Genomic DNA, 21,389 nt, shown 5'->3' on the forward strand with positions numbered 1-21,389 from the left:
GATTCAGGAGAGTGTGATCTCTGGAGGCGATTTGGGGAGTTGCGGTGCAAAAGCAGAAGTTCACTAATCTTTCAAATAAATCACTAGCTGATTCTTCCTCAGTTTATTTCGAGCACCATTTCCCAGTAGCCTGTGAATCCTGACCTTGTTTGTGTCATTTATTTAATGTCTTGTGCAAGAGAGATGGTGACAGCTCAGAGTATTGGGGTAGATTGTATATGAAGCTGGTACCTACTGATGCCTTTGAATAAGTCTGTAAGATTGCAAAACTGTCTGTAAGATTGCAAAACTATTTAGGAAGTTGTATGTGTCTGAAATAATGAGAATTCTGCTCCTTATGGTACCAAGTGCAGCAGTGAGCTTCTGAGAAAGTCCTTTAATTACACATATTAGCTTCCTATGACAGAGCTACAAGGATTAAATGGTAGTTAAGTGACATCAAGGACCTGCACATGATAATAAATGATTAAGTAATGCTATATGTATAGAAATAGGGAATGTGTCTAATGAACTGAAGCGTAGTGTGCCTAACTCTCACTAGAATAGACTTCTGAATGGTTTATAGATTTTTAATAATGTAATCGGCATTAGAGGTAGACTGGCATAACAACACATCAATAGCAATCTGCCTATAATTCCCTATTACTCTAAAACATCAGTGTTAAGCATCTATAAATTACAAATACAGCATAAACATTGATAAGTACAACCATAGCAGCAACTCTGGTATCAACAGTAGTCTTGCTCTTGCTAATTTTGTCGAAATTATAGATCTGTATTTATATCCCAGATCTAATATTTTGTGCCCCTCTGACACACACACTCACACACACACACACAGTAAAATAATACAGGAAGCTAATGAATTCAACTGCCTAACTGTGCTGTGTGGTGAAGAGGAAGCATCAGCCTCCCTCTGTCCACACAGACGCATCGCAGACATGGAGGGTCTCGGCAGAGCTGCAGTGTGGCTCCTGCTCTCTCTCCTCACCCTGGGGACACACGGACAGTCAGGTAAGGGACAGGGATCCCCACCAATCAGGGGACACGGACAGCTGTAGTGTAGAGGGGATCTTGGTGTGATTTTGCAAAAGGACAGGAATAAAGCCAAAACATCTGTAAGTTGCCAGTGAACTTTAGGACTGGGATAGCACAGGGAAAGCATTTTCAGTTTTCTTTCTGTTATTGTTTGAATCACAGAGAAAGGAGGGATGAACTCAGGTCAGAGTGACTTTGGACACAAAATAACAATTATGATTAACAAAAACTACAAGATAATGGAATACTTGATGATTGGTGTTAAAAGAACAATCTGTTGAGAAGGATCCTGAATGATCAAACTTTACTCACCTGTCTTGTTTGTTTGTGTAAAGTGATTTACAAATGCACTGAAAAGGGAGGCCTGATCTGAAGTTGTGTTGAGCAGATCACTGAGCACCACCACTGCAGATGAAGGCTGTGAACTCATTACAGCACCACTGTAGGGCGTACAGATATACAGGTCTCTGTGAGGGTGGGGGGGTCAGTGTCAGGCAGCACACTGTTCGATTCTCTCTCCTGAGTCAGGGAACCCCGGTGTGTTGTGGCAGAGATTTAATATTGAAACTGGGGAGTTTGTCTTAAGGGAATCAACTGTAATTTAGTAATTTAAATGTGTAATGTATTTTGTTATGTAGTTTTGATAATTGTTGCCACTTCTTAAGTATTTCAAATGTTTATTTATTATTATCATTACTAGCAGTGGTAGTAGTCGTTGTAGTTGATGTTGTTTTTGTCCTTGTGGGATTTATGTCTAAACATGAGCTCAATACATAACAATTGCACTGTGTGAAGAATTGAATGTGTGATTCTCGTGCAGCATAAAGGGGAACTGATATTAACAGGCTGAGGTCACAGGGCTGTGAGAGCTCAACAGGAAGCAGTTCAGAGATGGCAGAGATGTGCTTTTATTGCTGCTGGAGTCAAGCACCTCATTAGATCAAGTAATGTCAGTGGAACTAGAAAAAATAAAAAGATGCAAAAAGATTTGCATTAGTGCTACATTATTACTGAGTTTGCTTTTTCTTTAATTTCTTTGACTTTTCATTTCTTTCATTTCTTTTTTACTTCTGCCTGTTACTTTGCTTTAAGCACTGTGGGCAGTGAGCTGTGCTATAGACCAGAGCCCTTTCATGACCCTGTTCTGAGCTCTGAGAGCTGGGTGCCGTCTGCTGTGTCACAGGGCCGGTTCAGTGGTGTTTCTGAGAGCTCTCTGGTGCGTCACAGGGCAGGTCTGTTGGAGGCATTCCTGGTGGGAAAGGGGAACCAAAGTGCTACAACACAAGTAGTAGCTGTCAACAGGAACTCCACCAGAGAGGCAGCAAAGAACAGCTAGGAAAGAGAGGAGGGGAAGAGTGCAATCTGGCTTCCGCATAACTCACTCCACTGAGACGGCTCTCCTGGTAGTCACTGACTCCCTCAGCTGTGCTCGGGCGCCTCCCTCTCCTCAGTCCTCATCCTCCTTGACCTCTCCGCAGCATTTGACACCGTCGATCACTCCATTCTCCTCTCCTGCCTCACTGACCTTGGAATCTCTGGGACTGCTCTCACCTGGTTCTCCTCCTACCTCAGCGACCGGTCGTACCAAGTAACAAGGCGAGGTTCCTTATCCACCCCCCAGCCTCTCCTCACAAGCATACCCCAAGGCTCCGTCCTGTTCTCTCTACACTCGCTCCCTGGGCCCCCTCATCACTTCCCATGGTTTCTCCTACCACTTCTACGCTGATGATGCCCAGATCTTCCTGTCTTTTCCCCCTTCTGACCCACTCATCCCCTCTCTCATCTCTTCCTGTTTGTTTGCTATCTCCGCATGGATGCACTCACACCACCTCAAGCTCAGCCTATGAACATATTTTGCTGTTAATTTACATTTACTGCAAATAGTTTTTAGTGTCTGGTCTTGGTCTGCCTGCACTAAATAAATGATTTGTATTAATTACAAGTAATTATTTGGTATGTCTGTCTACTTTTTTAACATACCACTAAAGGCCACTCTTTGCACTTCACACATTTGCCCTTTTAATTACACTTCCACTGACATATTTTTACACTCCATGTGCATATGATAATAGTTTTAGCAACCCGTTACAATTCAGGTAAGACAATACCCAGTAAATTCTTTTTTTTTTTCATGTTGGTGTGCCGCAAGGTTTTTGGTCTTAGCAAAGTGTGCTGTGGCATTAAAAAGGTTGGGAACCACTGCTGTAGCGATCCGGCAAATTGACTGTTAATGGGGGATGGGGGGGCTGTGTGTGTACTCTATTATCTGTGTGTTCAGGGGTGGGGTGGTTTATAGTGTGCGTGCTGCGTGTTGTGCTTGTGTGGAGCAAGTGCTTTTGTTACAGCAGTGTTAGTTCCGGGGTTAAGGGTTTGCCTCGAGCGGGAACATGGGAGGCGCCATGATTGGAGGAGCCAGTCACGGGGCCAGAGGGCACAAACAGGGGTGCCCGCTTCCCACGCGAGTCAGTTCTGAGCAGTTCCAATGAGTTAAGTGCAGAGTTAGTGTAGAGAAAGAGGGTCGCTCCAGCCTGATAGTGCACTGTGCTCAATAAAGTTCCTGTTTGTTTGAACACTGTGTCCCCTCCATTACTTGTTGCAATGAAGAGAAGTCCTAAGTCGTTACAACACTGTGTACTAAATATATCCTTGATTGTCTTTATTGATCAATGTATTTTTTTATGTAGTTTTGATCATAGTTCCCCTTGATTGTACGCTTCTTAAGTATTTCAAAGGTTAATGTATTATTATCATTAGTAGCAGTGGTAGTTGATGTAGTTTGAAGAAGTAACCATAATTGTAGTATTAGTAGTAGTAGTAGTAGTTGTTTTAGTGGGCTTTCAGATGTATTTTGAGATTGTCTAAACATGAGCTAAATACTCAGCAGTTGCACTGTGTGAAGAATTGAATATGTGATTCTTGTGCAGAGTAAAAGGGAATTAGCATTAACAGGACAAGATCACAGGGCTGTGAGAGCTCGGCAGGAAACGGCTCAGAGATGGCAGAGATGTGCTTCCATTACTGCTGGAGCAAATTGGGTGCAGTGCAAAGCTAAACATCACATCAAAACTGACTTACAGTGCATTCTGTTACAAATCTAATGCACCTCATTATTAGATATCTTAGATATAGATCATTATTAGATATCTTCAATCCCACCCTGCATAACGTAATGTCAGTGGAACTAGGAAAAAGAGAGAGGATTGTGGTTTCTGCATTAGTGTTACATTGTTGTTGCTGAGTTTGCTATTTCTTTTCTTTCTTTCATTCTTTCTCTCTTTTCTTTTCTTTCATTCTTTATCTTTCTATTATTTTTACCTTCTGTCTGTTGTTTTGTTTAAGCACCAGGGGCAGTGAGCTGTGCTAACAGACCAGAGCTTGTTGGTGACACTGTTCTGAGCTATGAGAGCCGTGTGCTGTCTGTGGTGTCAGAGGGCAGGTTTGGTGTTGCTGGTGGGAAAGGGGAACAAAAGAGAGCAAAAGAGAGGGAGGAGAACAAATAATGAGCACCAGAGCACCAGAAATAATGTCAGATGATGCAGGGTTCATTCACAGCAAGATCTTCACCTGTTCTTTTGTCACCAAACACAATGTTTTTCCATGCTCAGAGAGCATCTTGTATAGGCATACAACGGGGCCTAACAGGGCATCTTGGAAACAAAGGCTGCAGATGCTTTTTGTGAAAAATAGATTTATTTTTAGCAGCAGCCATTTCGAGAATTGTAGTTCCTACAATGTTGCACATCCACAACCTGAGCATGCACTTTGTCACAGTGTGTATAGTGATACCAGTAGTCTAGATGGCAGCTCATGTAACTATTTTGACAGCCGGAAGTCCCGCCCTCCCTACGTGCCACAGACCGGAAGGCCCACCTCACCTTCCGGTTACCCTCACCTTTGAACCGGAACTTATCTCTCCTTCCCAGCACCCTCTGAGTTACCATTTGACCCTCCCTGTCAGCCACCTTGGCTGATATCAGCCATTTGTAAGGTCAAAGGTCATCTGGTAAGATGGTAGCCATTTTGTTAGCATTTGATCCCCTGCTGATTTTGTACATTTGCCCACTGACAAAGAAATGACCAGTCTATAATTTTAATTGTAGGTGTATTTTAACAGTGAGAGAATGCATTTCAAAAAAAATTATAAATTGATTTGCATGTTAATGAGGGAAATAAGTATTTGATCCCATATCAGTCAGCAAGATTTCTGGCTCACAGGTGTCTTTTATACAGGTAATGAGCTGAGATTAGGAGCACTCCCTCTAAGAGAGTGCTCCTAATCTCAGCCCGTTACCTGTATAAAGACACCTGTCCACAGAAGCAATCAATCAATCAGATTCCAAACTCTCCACCATGACCAAGACCAAAGAGCTGTCCAAGGATGTCAGGGACCTACACAAGGCTGGAATGGGCTAAAAGACCATCGCCAAGCAGCTTGGTGAGAAGGTGACAACAGTTGGTGCGATTATTCGCAAATGGAAGAAACACAAAATAACTGTCAATCTCCCTCGGTCTGGGGCTCCATGCAAGATCTCACCTCATGGAGTTTCAACGATCATGAGAATGGTGAGGAATCAGCCCAGAACTACACGGGAGGATCTTGTTAATGATCTCGAGGCAGCTGGGACCATAGTCACCAAGAAAACAATTGGTCACACACTACGCCGTGAAGGACTGAAATCCTGCAGCGCCCGCAAGGTCCCCCTGCTCAAGAAAGCACATGTACAGGCCCGTCTGAAGTTTGCCAATGAACATCTGAATGATTCAGAGAACTGGGTGAAAGTGGTCTCAGATGAGACCAAAATCAAGCTCATTGGCATCAACTCAACTCGCCGTGTTTGGAGGAGGAGGAATGACCCCAAGAACACCATCCCCACTGTCAAACACGGAGGTGGAAACATTATGCTTTGGGGGTGTTTTTCTGCTAAGGGGACAGGACAACTGCACTGCATCAAAGGGACGATGGACGGGGCCATGTACTGTCAAATCTTGGGTGAGAACCTCCTTCCCTCAGCCAGGGCATTGAAAATGGGTCGTGGATGGGTATTCCAGCATGACAATGACCCAAAACACACAGCCAAGGCAACAAAGGAGTGGCTCAAGAAGAAGCACATTAAGGTCCTGGAGTGGCCTAGCCAGTCTCCAGACCTTAATCCCATAGAAAATCTGTGGAGGGAGCTGAAGGTTCGAGTTGCCAAACGTCAGCCTCGAAACCTTAATGACTTGGAGAGGATCTGCAAAGAGGAGTGGGACAAAATCCCTCCTGAGATGTGTGCAAACCTGGTGGCCAACTACAAGAAACGTCTGACCTCTGTGATTGCCAACAAGGGTTTTGCCACCAAGTACTAAGTCGAAGGGGTCAAATACTTATTTCCCTCATTAACATGCAAATCAATTTATAACTTTTTTGAAATGCGTTTTTCTGGATTTTTTTGTTGTTATTCTGTCTCTCACTGTTAAAATACACCTACCGTTAAAATTATAGACTGATCATTTCTTTGTCAGTGGGCAAACGTACAAAATCAGCAGGGGATCAAATACTTTTTTCCCCCACTGTATTTAAGGTTATATTGTTTTAAGATACTGTTTTAGTAAATTAAAAAAGAAAAGAGAATATTTACCCAGAGTGGGATTTGAACCCACATGGACATACATCCATGTGTTTTTAGTTTATATGTTTTATGATTAGGCTTAGGATGATACTGTGTTGGCAAAATAAAAAGGTAAGAAAAAATCAATTACGAAATGTATAGACTTACATATATTGCATGCCATTACATACATATTTAAGCAAACACAGATAAACACACATGCCTACATCTCTTTGGTTTATATTTATCAACAGACACTAAAGACAAATACACCACTTTTCTTAGAGAACAACAGTGAAATGTATAGAATTATATCTGTACATTTTGACCAGCCCTGTACTTACGTTACATTAGTGAATGCTCAAACGTAGCCTTAACATGTATCATATTTAAGAATATATTGCATTTAATTTCATTACACATACACATATATATACACCCACCTAAAGGATTATTAAGATCACCTGTTCAATTTCTCATTAATGCAATTATCTAATCAACCAATCACATGGCAGTTGCTTCAATGCATTTAGGGGTGTGGTCCTGGTCAAGACAATCTCCTGAACTCCAAACTGAATGTCTGAATGGCAAAGAAAGGTGATTTAAGCAATTTTGAGTGTGGCATGGTTGTTGGTGCCAGACGGGCCGGTCTGAGTATTTCACAATCTGCTCAGTTACTGGGATTTTCACGCACAACCATTTCTAGGGTTTACAAAGAATGGTGTGAAAAGGGAAAAACATCCAGTATGCGGCAGTCCTGTGGGCGAAAATGCCTTGTTGATGCTAGAGGTCAGAGGAGAATGGGCCCACTGATTCAAGCTGATAGAAGAGCAACTTTGACTGAAATAACCACTCGTTACAACCGAGGTATGCAGCAAAGCATTTGTGAAGCCACAACACGTACAACCTTGAGGCGGATGGGCTACAACAGCAGAAGACCCCACCGGGTACCACTCATCTCCACTACAAATAGGAAAAAGAGGCTACAATTTGCACAAGCTCACCAAAATTGGACAGTTGAAGACTGGAAAAATGTTGCCTGGTCTGATGAGTCTCGATTTCTGTTGAGACATTCAGATGGTAGAGTCAGAATTTGGCGTAAACAGAATGAGAACTTGGATCCATCATGCCTTGTTACCACTGTGCAGGCTGGTGGTGGTGGTGTAATGGTGTGGGGGATGTTTTCTTGGCACACTTTAGGCCCCTTAGTGCCAATTGGGCATCATTTAAATGCCACGGCCTACCTGAGCATTGTTTCTGACCATGTCCATCCCTTTATGACCACCATGTACCCATCCTCTGATGGCTACTTCCAGCAGGATAATGTACCATGTCACAAAGGTCGAATCATTTCAAATTGGTTTCTTGAACATGACAATGAGTTCACTGTACTAAACTGGCCCCCACAGTCACCAGATCTCAACCCAATAGAGTATCTTTGGGATGTGGTGGAACGGGAGCTTCGTGCCCTGGATGTGCATCCCACAAATCTCCATCAACTGCAAGATGCTATCCTATCAATATGGGCCAACATTTCTAAAGAATGCTTTCAGCACCTTGTTGAATCAATGCCACGTAGAATTAAGGCAGTTCTGAAGGTGAAAGGGGGTCAAACACAGTATTAGTATGGTGTTCCTAATAATCCTTTAGGTGAGTGTATATGTGTATTTACAACTTTTATTTTTCTCAAATTTATACAATATAACCTAATATATATATATATATATATATATATATATATATATATATATATATATATATATATATATATATATATAAAACTTTTATTTTTCTTATTTTTTAATTTACTAATTTAAACATTATAACCTAAAATAAAATAAAAAAAATATTTTCTTAGTCTCTTTTTATTTACTAAAACAGTATCATAAAACAATATAACCTAAAATAATATATATGTATTTAAAACTTTTATTTTCTCATTCTCTATATAACCATAAATATGATTTTTCTCATTTTTTAATTTACAAATTTACGAATCATAAAACATTATAACCTCAAATTAAATATAAAACTTTTGTTTCCTTATTCTTTCTATTTCATAAAACAGTATCATAAAACAATACAACCTTATATATATAAAACTTTAATTTTTCTTATTTTATAATTTACTAAAACAGTATCATAAAACAATATAACCTAATATATGTATTTAAAACTTTTCTTATTCTTTAATTTACTAAATCACTATCAAAAAACAATATAACCTTAGAAGTATATATGTATTTAAAACTTTTCTTATTGTTTAATTTACTAAAACAGTATCATAAAACAATATAACCTTACACCTCCAACACCAGCAGGGTGAGGTGCCCTTGGACACTCACCATGATGGATGTCACCCTAACAAAATGGCTACCATCTTACCAGATGACCTATGACCTTACAAATGGCCGATATCAGCCAAGATGGCTGACAGGGAGTGTCAAATGGTAACTCAGAGGGTGCTGGGAAGGAGAGAGAAGTTCCGGTTCAAAGGTGGGGGTAACCAGAAGGTGAGGTGGGCCTTCCGGTCTGTGGTACGTAGGGAGGGCGGGACTTTCGGCTGTCAAAATAGTTACATGAGCTGCCATCTAGACTACTGATATCCATTCACTCCACCACACTCACTCACTCACTCTATCACTCCATTACATCCTCACTCAGTGATTCATTCTTCCATTGACTCTATCAATCACTCAACTCCATCACGCACTCATTCACTGATTAATTCCATCACTCATTTACTCACACAGTCCTTCAAGGTATGAATATTTACCTGAACTGTTACTATGAGGCAAAGCTGATTTTTAAACAGTTTTGTGTTGTATTTTAAATCTGTGTCAGTGCAGTAATGATATTAATCTCCATACTGTGTCTCCACAGGGCCAGTGAAATACACTGCAGCAGTAGGAGGATGGGTATATCTGCACTGTGAGACCTCAAGACTTCCTTCACACAATGAGAGAGTGCAGTGGACAGTCACTAAGGGTGGTGCTGATTTCACTGTAGTGACCAGAGATGAGAATGGAGCTGTAGTTAAAGGTGTTACTGATCCACAGAACAGATTCTCACTGCTCAGTGACGCCTCCCTTCTGATCACTGCTGTTCAGCCTGGAGACGCTAGACAGTACAGCTGTAACCAGAAGCATGTGGCAGATCTGGAGGTGGTGAGAGGTGAGCAGTTAAACATGATCTCTCTCAGTGTGTGTGATCAGGCATTGTTGTCTGTGTGGCTTTGTGAAGCTGACCCTCCAATTCTACACTGATGCTTCTCCAATGGAAGGGTTATGTGGGGGGACACAAGGTTTCAACACCAAAACTTTGGATCCAGAATTCCTGATTCACCAAGATGGCTAACCTTTACCATCATTCATCTGTAACACTGTGTGCAGTTGTCTTCATCCTTAACAATTTTACACATTCATGGGATCCAATAAATATGGCTCCTTAAAATATGCTTAGTTACCACAGAAACCAGTAGAGTGGCAGTTGGACACACAGCCCTGTCTTAACTCAACTCAGTTAACTCGGTTCAATCACCTGGAAAACTGCAAATTTATCAGGGTCTCAATCAGAGTTCAGCAAATTCAGAAAAGGAGTCATTGATAAACACAGAGTAACATTGTTTGAAATTACAGGCTTGAATGCAGTAGCTGTATTACTCATGATTCTGTCAGTTTCTAACAATGTTCCCTAAATCTCTAAACAGTACTTTGTTTTAAATATACAAGAAAATTGATATTTTGGTATTGGTATTTTTCATTGGCGACTGCATTAGTTCACTGTAGAGCCTGTTTCCAGTGTTCATTTTCTTAGATCTGCACCTACAATGACTGAATTATCTTAATCAAAGCATGACTTAGTAGTGTGTATGACTGGGGAAGAAACAGAACTATGCATATCAGGAATTGTATCTGTCTCTGTATATTATAAGCTTCATACTTGTTACCTTACATTCAATATACACTCACCTAAAGGATTATTAGGAACACCTGTTCAGTTTCTCATTAATGCAATTATCTAACCAACCAATCACATGGCAGTTGCTTCAATGCATTTAGGGGTGTGGTCCTGGTCAAGACAATCTCCTGAACTCCAAACTGAATGTCTGAATGGCAAAGAAAGGTGATTTAAGCAATTTTGAGTGTGGCATGGTTGTTGGTGCACAATCTGCTCAGTTACTGGGATTTTCACGCACAACCATTTCTAGGGTTTACAAAGAATGGTGTGAAAAGGGAAAAACATCCAGTATGCGGCAGTCCTGTGGGCGAAAATGCCTTGTTGATGCTAGAGGTCAGAGGAGAATGGGCCCACTGATTCAAGCTGATAGAAGAGCAACTTTGACTGAAATAACCACTCGTTACAACCGAGGTATGCAGCAAAGCATTTGTGAAGCCACAACACGTACAACCTTGAGGCGGATGGGCTACAACAGCAGAAGACCCCACCGGGTACCACTCATCTCCACTACAAATAGGAAAAAGAGGCTACAATTTGCACAAGCTCACCAAAATTGGACAGTTGAAGACTGGAAAAATGTTGCCTGGTCTGATGAGTCTCGATTTCTGTTGAGACATTCAGATGGTAGAGTCAGAATTTGGCGTAAACAGAATGAGAACATGGATCCATCATGCCTTGTTACCACTGTGCAGGCTGGTGGTGGTGGTGTAATGGTGTGGGGGATGTTTTCTTGGCACACTTTAGGCCCCTTAGTGCCAATTGGGCATCGTTTAAATGCCACGGCCTACCTGAGCATTGTTTCTGACCATGTCCATCCCTTTATGACCACCATGTACCCATCCTCTGATGGCTACTTCCAGCAGGATAATGCACCATGTCACAAAGGTCGAATCATTTCAAATTGGTTTCTTGAACATGACAATGAGTTCACTGTACTAAACTGGCCCCCACAGTCACCAGATCTCAACCCAATAGAGCATCTTTGGGATGTGGTGGAACGGGAGCTTCGTGCCCTGGATGTGCATCCCACGAATCTCCATCAACTGCAAGATGCTATCCTATCAATATGGGCCAACATTTCTAAAGAATGCTTTCAGCACCTTGTTGAATCAATGCCACGTAGAATTAAGGCAGTTCTGAAGGCGAAAGGGGGTCAAACACAGTATTAGTATGGTGTTCCTAATAATCCTTTAGGTGAGTGTATATGGTTGTCCTATATAGGGTTTTGTTTGTGATGTCCAGTGTGTCTCATTAGTCTGTATCAGCCTCTCTGTGACCCTGAGACCCTGTTTCCCCAGAGAGAGTCTCAGTGCCTGAGGGGAACCGTCTCCTCCTGAACTGCCGTGTCCCTCCTCCAGCAGAGGGCAGCACAGTGCTGTGGACACACATGGTTGCTGGAGGCAGCAAAGATATCATAAAGGTGACAAAGTTGACATCAAAATATTATGGAAATAAACTTGCAACCCCACTGAATTACCAGCAGTTTACTGATGGCTCTCTATCCATTAATAAAGTCCAGCCAGTGGACACTGGGAAGTTCTACTGTGATGGTCAGCCTGTGGCAGATCTGGAGGTGCTGACAGGTAAGAGTGTGGATGACTGTCACAAATATACAGAGGAAAACACCCTGGGTGGTGTCGGCTAACACTGAAACAAAACAAAACCTATCTAAGCTAGTCTAAAAGAGTAAACCACTACCTGACTTGGATTTGTAGGATGACCCTAACTAGCTACACTGACTAAACTATCTAAACCTAACAACTAGTAACAGAGGGGTAATCACCGCCCCTACCTAAATACCTAATGTGCTAGACAACATACATCCCTATGTGTAACCGTGTAAACCCATGGGTATCTCACCTATCTACCCCTTCTCCCCTGAACAGAGCACAATACACAATACAATGTCAACGGAAACAAAACAGAGAAGAAACAGTGGATATTTACACAAGTCTCCCGTAATGGCGGAATGACGGGGTATTTAAGCAGTAGTTGGAGGCATCTGATTGGACAGGAACAGCATGGGACAGCAGAGTTGAGTGACGGGGACGAGAGCCAATCACAGCGGGACACCTGCGTACAATAGGGTTAGGAGGAGAACAGACACAGAGCACACGCACGTAACAAGGACATCAACCACTAACTCAGTGTGTGTTAATGAGCGGAAACAGAGATGAGGATAAACCAGTCAGTCTGTGAATGTGTTAGTCAGTCAGGGTAAGCACTCTTACACTGAAGGGGTGTGAACTGTCAACTCCTGTGTTGCACACATATATATTAGTCTATATTATATTGAACTATGCACGGTACTATATATTTGTGATTGACTATTACTGTGATGTATATTTTCCTTGTATATAAATCACAGTGTGACGTATTGTGACTAGGAACATACGTATCTGATCACTGGCTTGTTCATCTATTGACTTCTCCTTCACAGGTCCAGCTCACTACACTGTGTCGGAGGGGAGAACAGTACTGCTGCCCTGTAATATCTCTCAGCCTCCTATACCCAGTGAGAGAGTCCAGTGGACATTTAGTAACAGTGGCTCCAACTCTGAGACAATCCTGACCAGAGACGAGAAGGGAACTGAAAAGAAACCTGGTCAAGATCACAGGTTCAGCCTATTGTTCCCTCCTACTGACCTCACCCTGGTGATCAGAGCTGTCCAGCCCGCAGACTCTGGGCAGTACCTGTGTAACAGTGAACATGCTGCCCATTTACTGGTGATAAAGGGTGAGTCCTGTAATATTTAATTTCTCTCCACATCCTGTTTCTCTTTTTGGCATTGAAATTAAACAAGTCAGAGCTGACTTCTGAACCCAATTAATTGAATTTGAACAGTTCAGTCTGCATTGTCACTAGGAGGATTTATCAACTGTTGTACTTATTTCTAATATAACTCAACTCCTTGCTTGTTCTCTTAGGGGAACCTGATCTCTGATGATGGAACTGCTCTCTTAGAAATTAACCCCCTCCCTTCCCCTACCCCCAACCCCATCTCTCTTAGTTTCCCTTCCTCTCTTCTCTTCTTTCCTTTAATTTCCTTCCCCCCCCCTCCCTTCTTAGCTTTTTACCTTTGCCCCCTCTATTTTACAACCTTTCTTCCTGGTAATACCATTTTGTTCTGTTGTAACCGTATATGAGAGCGTGTGTGTGTGTGAGCATGTGTGTGTGAGAACGTGTGTGCATGTGTGAGACTGTGAGTGTGAGTGTAAGAACCCCTTAAAACAAACACAGTCTTCATCTAATTCCTCTGTGTTTCTAGTCTTAGGGAGTCCTGGACACAGCAGCACACAGAAGACAACTTTAGCAGGTACTGAGAACATTCTGTCGGAGGTTAAATAAGTGCTTCTTTGGAAAGAGAGAGAGAGAGAGAGAGAGAGAGAGAGAGAGAGAGGTGGGGGAAGTAGAGAAGTGAGAGAAAGAAACATTTAATGAGGGAGAGAGACAGAATATCTTGTGAGAACAAATGATCCATAACAAAACACCAGGGCAAATAGGAATTACATTGTGCACTTTCATCTATTAAAGCTCCTTCTCTCTTGGACAAGTTTACCTTATGATTGATATTGGAAATGCTTTTATTGCCTCCCTCTCTGCTTCTGATTTATAGGGACACCGACAAGCCCAGGAACGAGCAGCATAGGGAGCACTGCTGACATGAAGGGTGAGTCAAATCAGAGCTTGGCCAGACTTTGGATTCAAAGATGACAACAAACCTGTACCCCATTGAGATTTAATTTATTGTCCGGAGCCACTTTTAAAAAGTATTCCGTTACAGAATACCGATGACCTTGTTTTGAAAATAATCTGTAACCTAATCCAAGTCAGTAACCTAATCAGAATACTTTTAGATTACTTTTGGAATACTTTTTCCCTTTATTAAAAAAACAAAAGCAGCTGAATTCAAGAAGTGAAACAAAATGTACTACACAATCTAATATAGATGACGTATTGAAATTGTTTCTTTTTATCCACATTACAAACAATTAAAATGATAATTGAGATTTGCATGTTTAATTTTCTTGCATATTGTACACGGATCAAGCAACTTGCTATAACAAAGGGGATTTAAATGCATTACATTTTTCTATCCATGAAAAACGCAGTTTCACAAGTTTCAGATCACCCGGCACCGAAAACACACATTGAAATCAATGCAATTAAGTCGGTATTTTTTAAGTATCAATGAATGTTATGCATATTGTTTCTGCAATTAACACATTATTGATGTCTTGGCTTCTTTTAAGTGATATCTATCGGTTTGTAAAAGTTTAAAGGTTTGACATGTGAGGATCCCCTGAATGCAACGTTAAAAGCACGGCACTGGTTAGGACGATTTATTCAGTTTATGTGATTTATTTTGTTTTAGACTATTAACACGTTGTATGTTGTTATATTGGTATTATATTAAGTATTTTATTTTTACGATCACAGAACCAGCTAGGATCCACAGGAACTATTTGTAATTTACTTATTGGATAGGATAACGTATTACTGCAAATACAATCTATTGATAACGCTTTTGGTTATACTATGCCTGTGTTGCCGTTTTGCTTATTATGCTTTCATATAAATATGTAATTATTGAATCATATTTATTATCATTTTTATTAAAATGCGTATTTTCTACTCGCATGTCAAGTCTAATTCTATTAAGGCTGCACACATTTAAAATAAAATCTTACCTCCAGATGTTTGTATTTTTAGATTTGTTGAGTCCTTTAGAAACCGTACATTGTCCGGTGTGGATACATTTTGCACTTTGTTCCATTTTCTTTTTTTGAAAGTGAACAGTTGCCTTCCATTCTGCTGCCTGTTGTACAATGGCGCCGAATCAGCCGCTCTTTGGCTAGACACGCCTACATAGAAACAATGTTGCTCAAATACAACCCGTGGGTCCCTTCAGATTCGTGCAATTTCCTTACACTTGTACACTTTCATGTAAATGATCTAGAAGTAATCAGTAATCTCTTACTCTTTTTAAAAAGTATCGATAATCAGAATACTCGTCTGATAGGAATAACTGTAACCTGAATACAAGTATCAAAATTCTATAATCTGATTACATAATGCTACTTGTATTCCGTTACTCCACGACCCTGCTTATATAAATAATAATAAATAATAAATAATAAATAAAGGTGTGACTCAAGTTTTTTTATTTTTAGTTTTTTTCAGCCTTTAATGTTTTATTGGCATGACAAGCAGAATAAGTCTTGCCAAAGCTACAGTACAACTGAAACACTTTAAAGGAAGTACTATTAACATATCAGCTTCTGTGCACAGGGGTCAATGAGACAGCAGAACCACAGAATAACATGAACGTCAAGACGTACACAGGTAACTCAAGTGACCCGTTTAGAAAAGCATTGGGCACTATAGATGCCTTTAATTTCTCCCATGTTACGGTGTGTGCCTGTGTGTGTTATATTTTTCAACCTTAAGTGTTCTATTGGCATGACAAGCAGAACAAGTCTAGTGTGTGTGTGTGTGTGTGGGGGGGGGGGGGGGGGGGGTGCTTTATGTGGTTTATGAGCACTGGTTTATGGGTTTTTTAGGTTACAAACTGGTAATTACAAGGTTATTATGCAAAAACGGTAGTTTATGAGGACATTGCCAATGTCCCCATAATTCAAAACGCTTAAAAATCATACTAAATGATGTTTTTTTGAAAATGTAAAAATGCAGAAAGTTTTTTATGGGGGTCAGGTTTAGGGTTAGGGTTAGGGGATACAATCTATAGTTTGTACAGTATAAAAGTCATTATGTCTATGGAGAGTCCTCATAATGATAGCGGCACCAACATCTTTCCATTAGTGATCTCTAACAATGTCTCCATTATGCCCTTCTTTCTCTTTATGACCTGCTCTTGTATGTATGCATTATAATCATTATACTTATAATCATTACAGCGATCCTTGGTGTTGTGATCATGTGTGTGCTGCTCCTCCTGATTGGGGCCGTTCTGTTTGTGTGGAAGAGAAAGAGAGACGGAGACCCAGGTAGGCTTTAGTTTGTCCACATGGACCCCCACGCCCTGCCTCCCGGCCCGGGGGCTGCAGTACTGCAGCACATGCATCTGGACCAGAGACACTCACACCTCAGAGGCTGTTGAAAGTCCTAAAGCATCAATGTGTGAGACCACCAGACCCATCAGACTGTTCAACAGCTGTACATACTAATTAGTTTGCTGTACTATCTTTAATGAGTTCTTTAAATTTGATTTCAAAGCACAGCTGTCCTGCGAAATGCAAACCAGATGTTCAATGTCTGTGTCAGATCTGTCTCTATTGCTCAAATCTAAAATACAGCTGGAAATGGCAATGGATTGTTTGTCAATAATAACACCAGGGTGTTTCAAATGACTTTCTTCTCCTCACTGTAATGATTCCATGATCAGTGTTGTGTTTATGTGCATGTATGGAGACTTGCATGGTCTCACAAACACTAGCAAACAATCTTCACAACATACAATATACACAACATTACCAGGGTAGCAACATCGCCATGAAAAGAAATCCATCAACACACTACAGTGAATAGCATTACCTCTAACATTAATCATAATATTAACATTGACATTAACAATAATAAACTCAAGTGTTAATCTCTGTACTTTCATTTCATGCTTAGATGTGCTGCAACACTAGTTGAGTAGGCAAATGATAAAGCAGATTTGTTGTCCGCACTGTCTGTATGAATAATCAAAGTGTCCTGTATGGTGTTTCTAATGCAAGCTCTTGTGTTCTGGGATTAGGGTCCAAGCAGGAAGGCACATCGTTGAAGACTGAGTCCACTGCAGGTCAATTCCTCTCTGTTACTCTCCATCTGAGCCTAATCTGGGCATATTGCATTTGGGCTCAATATCAGCTGGATAATAAACAGGTCCAGTCACATGGGACCTCCCAAATTCAGAGCAGTGGACCTGAATAAATCCCCCACCATCTCAATGTCTCACTGTCACCCCCTGTGTCTTTGTCTCACTGTCTCACAGGTCCTGCTGCAGGACAGGACACCCCAGGACAGGTACAGAGAGCCCTTCTTTCTTTTTCTTACTTTCTCTCTTTCTTTCTTTTTTCCTCTGTGTCTCCAGTTCATTTACACTCTCCTTCCTTCTTTATTTATTTTCCTAACTTTCCATCCTTTTCTGTCTTTCAGAGGTTCAAGACACATCTGTTCGATTGTTATGTTCTTACACAGCTGGAGAGCTCCTTAGTGGACCAGAATACATTGATCCCTCTAGCCCTCTAATTGACTAAATTGACCATAGCTTCCTTTCAGACATCTTTATGTGCATATCTCACAATAAATCTGTTCATATATTGCACAGGCGGGCACATTTCAATCTGCATAAACACACACAATCTTCACAGCCACACAATAGAATTTAGTGGCCTGTAGGGTTTGCATCAGATCATAGATTAAATTGGGCCTTTAACTCCTTTAGGCTGTTAAACAATTGGGGATGTTAATGAATGACATGAGAGGTGGGCTGGCACCAGCCAAGCAGAGGAGATGGGGGGACTCCAGAAACAGGTCTTGAATATACACCGATCAGCCATTATGACCACCTGCCTAATATTGTGTAGGTCCCCCTTTTGCTGCCAAAACAGCCCTGACCCGTCGAGGCATGCACTCCACTAGACCTCTGAAGGTGTGCTGTGGTATCTGGCACCAAGACGTTAGCAGCAGATCCTTTAAGTCCTGTAAGTTGCGAGGTGGGGCCTCCATGGATGGGACTTGTTTGTCCAGCACATCCCACAGATGCTCGATTGGATTGAGATCTGGGGAATTTGGAGGCCAAGTCAACACCTTGAACTTGTGATTCATCAGACCAGGCCACCTTCTTCCATTGCTCCGTGGTCCAGTTCTGATGCTCACGTGCCCATTGTAGGCACTTTCGGCAGTGGACAGGGGTCAGTATAGGCACCTGACTGGTCTGCGGCTACGCAGCCCCATACGCAACAAACTGTGTGTTCTGACACCTTTCTATCAGAACCAGCATTCACTTTTTCAGCAATTTGAGCTGCAGTAGCTCGTCTGTTGGATCGGACCACACGGGCCAGCCTTCGCTCCTCACGTGCATCAATGAGCCTTGGCCGCCCATGACCCTGTTGCCGGTTCACCGCTTTTTCTTCCTTGTACCACTTTTGATAGGTACTGACCACTGCAGACCAGGAACATCCCACAAGAGCTGCAGTTTTGGAGATGTTCTGACGTCTAGCCATCACAATTTGGCCCTTGTCAAAGTCACTCAGATCCTTACGCTTGCCCATTTTTCCTGCTTCTAACACATCAACTTTGAGGACAAAATGTTCACTTGCTGCCTAATATATCCCACCCACTGACAGGTGCCATGATAACGAGATTATCAGTGTTATTCACTTCACCTGTCAGTGCTCATAATGTTATGACTGATCGGTGTATATGTGTATGTATGTATAACGGGTGCAGTTGGGAAGCTTCTGAATGAACAGCCGTTGAGAGAGAAAGCAATCCTCATCTGTTGTGCACCTGTCCCAGGCGAATGAGGAGGAGGAGAAGGAGGATGAGATCCATTATGCCTCCCTGGGTCACCAGAACCGGAAGACAGACCGACCCCGAGAGGAGCCCAGAGACTCCAGTGTGGTGTACTCCACTGTGGCCCTCAAAAACACAGCCTGAGACGCACCGGACACCCAGCCCTGTGCCCACTGGCACTGGGTACGACACACTGAACTGTGGGCCCGTTCCTGGCCAATGAAATCCTTCCGTTAAGAAGATATGTCTGTTAATTTCAGTGTCTGGTTACCCTGACACTAAAGATAGAGGAAGGAATGTCACCTGAGAATGGATGTGATAGATGCATTGTATTTCAAAAAGAAAAATGGCTTAGAAACATATATACTGAAATACATTCCTGAAATGTAATGCAGCTGATTTTAGAATATGTCAATGTAGCTTTAAATATGTTTCAGCGAGCACCAGAACACACAACAGTTTCTGCCCACGCATGGCACAATACATGTCAGCTTGTACCTTAACCAGAGTAAGAATCAGACCAAACCAGACCTTTGAGCTGCCCCCTGAATTACACGTACAAGCTTGTACTCTATCACGTTTCTACTAATAAATAGTAGAATACAAAATTACAATAGGGTACAGATTATATCTGGTAAATGTATTTTATGCATAGGTCAAAGTTTGTATTTGGTTTTCATGTTAAGTAATGGCACAGAATAAGAAGTCCAACCCTGTAACACTGAGACCCCTTCAACAGCAGAAGATACATGATATAGATGGACCAGTTAATTAACTCTGTGCTGAGTGTATTCCTATATACTGTGCTGTATTCATTTTTATTGCTGGGTTAACTATTGACTTCATTTCAATTTTATTATGCATTTAATAGTAGAAACTACATGATTTTGGGGACTTGATTCAATTCTTCAAAATCATGAAAGGCATTAACCACATCAAACCAGAGGAGCATTTCCAGATCAGCAGGGACACACGCACCCGGGACACAAATGGAAATTGGGCTTCAAGGCATTCAAGACAGAAAACAGGAGACACTTCTTCACACAGAGAGGCGTCACAATCTGAACAAACTCCCCAGCGATGTGGTTGAAGCTGAAAATTTGGGAACATTTAAAAATAGACTGGATAGGATCCTTGTATCACTTAGTTATTTATGGACATCAAATGAGCACGATGGGTCGAATGGCCTCCTCTCGTTTGTAAACATTATGTTTTCATGTTCTCATGTTCTTTCTTATATATATATATATATATATATATATATATATATATATATATATATATATATATATATTACATGTTTTAATTTACTTTTCAGGTGTATTGTATTCTCTCAAGTGGTTCGTAGTTTAACTGGATAAATGAACTGCTGTGAACAGTAGTTTTTGACAGGACTGTAGATATTCTCTCATATCTCTCATATGTAACACCTTGTGATTGTATAAAGACATCAAAATATGTACAGCACAGTGCAGACTGACTGGAGCTCCTGTTGTTTCATGGCTAATTGTGAAGTGTTGAAACACACAGCGGCCTCAGATGTCTGAATGAAAGCCTGTGAACAATGTTTTAACACAAACCCAACCCCACATCCCCTTGAAAACAGTATTTAAAGAAATGCCCACATCCTTTTACAATGTTTTGAACAGGACAGCTGATGTGCTCTGTTGCTTCCTGATTCCCTCCTGTGCCCCTCATGTGGCAGTTTGGTCCTGAGGTCCTATTTTTGATCTATTACAATTATAGTACTATGTATGCAGTGCCTTGCAAAAGTATTCAGACCCCTGACCAATTCTCTCATATTGCTGAATTAAAAATGGAACATTGCAATTTTGTTCTGTGTGACATTGGTTTTATGTTGGGAAATATTTGTAAGAAAATGAGTTTCCCCCCCCCCCCCGAGGGGAGGCGACAATGCCCTCAGCAGCCAGTGTGCAGGATTTCCAAGCCACATGGAAAGAGCCCGTCTCCAGAGCTGTTGGGTGTGAGAGGGGTTTTATTGCAATGCTTCCTGGTGCCCAAGAAAGATGGTGGATCTGAGAGCCTTGAGCTGCTATCTGAAAGAACTGTGGTTTAAGATGATCACGCATTGTACTACTATCCAGTCCATCAGACCTCCCTACTGGTTCAACACAGTGGACCTCAAGGATGTTTATTTTTATGTCCCCATTATTTTGTGTTTGACAGGAATATTTGTGGAGGAATCTTTTGTGTTATTTTGATTAAATTATTAAACTAAGTATTTTGAACTACTTGATGTTTTGCTGGTATTACTT

The 21,389-nt window shown here is 41.4% G+C and overlaps 1 protein-coding gene across 6 annotated transcripts; it reads left to right on the plus strand.

The window, feature by feature from the left end:
* The first annotated feature begins 873 nt into the window (after nt 1-873).
* On the plus strand, nt 874-21,365 carry LOC136711079 (roundabout homolog 3). 6 transcript variants are annotated; one of them, XM_066687058.1, is made up of 11 exons: nt 874-1,014; nt 9,510-9,800; nt 11,885-12,169; nt 13,027-13,323; nt 13,856-13,903; nt 14,204-14,257; nt 15,880-15,933; nt 16,506-16,595; nt 17,351-17,395; nt 17,588-17,619; nt 19,117-21,365. In XM_066687058.1, exons 1-11 carry the CDS (start codon nt 942-944, stop codon nt 19,255-19,257), a joined length of 1,410 nt encoding a protein of 469 aa, XP_066543155.1. In that variant the 5' UTR covers nt 874-941; the 3' UTR covers nt 19,258-21,365. The 6 variants fall into 6 exon arrangements, with proteins under 6 accessions (XP_066543155.1, XP_066543149.1, XP_066543150.1 ...); XM_066687052.1 differs by having other exon boundaries at nt 898-1,014; nt 13,027-13,327; nt 13,866-13,903; XM_066687053.1 differs by having other exon boundaries at nt 898-1,014; nt 17,752-19,210.
* The last annotated feature ends 24 nt before the right edge of the window (nt 21,366-21,389 follow it).

Source organism: Amia ocellicauda, chromosome 15, assembly GCF_036373705.1.
Source record: "Amia ocellicauda isolate fAmiCal2 chromosome 15, fAmiCal2.hap1, whole genome shotgun sequence".
In the NCBI taxonomy this organism is placed as follows: domain Eukaryota; kingdom Metazoa; phylum Chordata; class Actinopteri; order Amiiformes; family Amiidae; genus Amia; species Amia ocellicauda.

What these genes read in the sequence shown, in the direction of transcription:
- LOC136711079 (XM_066687058.1), top strand. Translation starts at nt 942, where the DNA reads ATGGAGGGTCTCGGCAGAGCTGCAGTGTGGCTCCTGCTCTCTCTCCTC. An exon ending in GAGCACTGCTGACATGAAGG is followed by an intron (nt 14,258 to 15,879) that starts GTGAGTCAAATC and finishes TTCTGTGCACAG; the next exon opens with GGGTCAATGAGACAGCAGAA. An exon ending in GAACGTCAAGACGTACACAG is followed by an intron (nt 15,934 to 16,505) that starts GTAACTCAAGTG and finishes TAATCATTACAG; the next exon opens with CGATCCTTGGTGTTGTGATC.